This window comes from Etheostoma spectabile, chromosome 15, assembly GCF_008692095.1.
Source record: "Etheostoma spectabile isolate EspeVRDwgs_2016 chromosome 15, UIUC_Espe_1.0, whole genome shotgun sequence".
Classification (NCBI taxonomy): domain Eukaryota; kingdom Metazoa; phylum Chordata; class Actinopteri; order Perciformes; family Percidae; genus Etheostoma; species Etheostoma spectabile.
In genome coordinates this window covers 14642394-14642878 of record NC_045747.1, presented here as the reverse complement: position 1 = coordinate 14642878, position 485 = coordinate 14642394, and the positions used below count along the sequence as shown (strand labels likewise).

At 39.4% G+C, this 485-nt stretch overlaps 1 protein-coding gene across 1 annotated transcript in view; it reads left to right on the top strand.

Annotated features, from left to right (window-relative positions):
- Positions 1-485, top strand: part of LOC116702971 (disintegrin and metalloproteinase domain-containing protein 11-like) — a 19676-nt gene that overhangs the window by 11371 nt on the left and 7820 nt on the right. Inside the window, 1 exon segment of the mRNA XM_032537530.1 lies at positions 209-260. Coding sequence (XP_032393421.1) covers positions 209-260 — 52 coding nt within the window.

Genomic DNA, 485 nt, shown 5'->3' with positions numbered 1-485 from the left:
AGGCTCTCCATACCTCTGTCACTAGGTGCCAGTTCTATGGAAAGTCTATTCTTCTTTGCTGATCATAACTCTCGCTGCAGCATGTGAAGTGTTATATCTTGGGTTGTAAATGCCAATTAACACATTATTTTTTTCCTTTACTTTCCTTTCCTTTGAGTCACCTTTTCCCACTCATCTATGCTCTTCTTCCTCCTTGTCTTCATTACAGGGGACTGCAGGTGCCCAGATGCTTAGCTGGGCTGCATCATGGAAGACACAGGGTAAAAATTCACATCATAGCACACTGATGTGAACAACAAAAACAAAACACAACAGACCTGTAAAAGTAATCTCTTCTCTGTTTGTTGACAAAATTAAACAGCAAGACTGTTTTCTTGTCGCTGCAATTTGTTCTGTTCATTTTGCTTAATTAGACAATTAAACACCGGTAACAGAGGGATGCTTTGACTTTTACTCACAATCTCAATCACAGCTTGTATTTGATG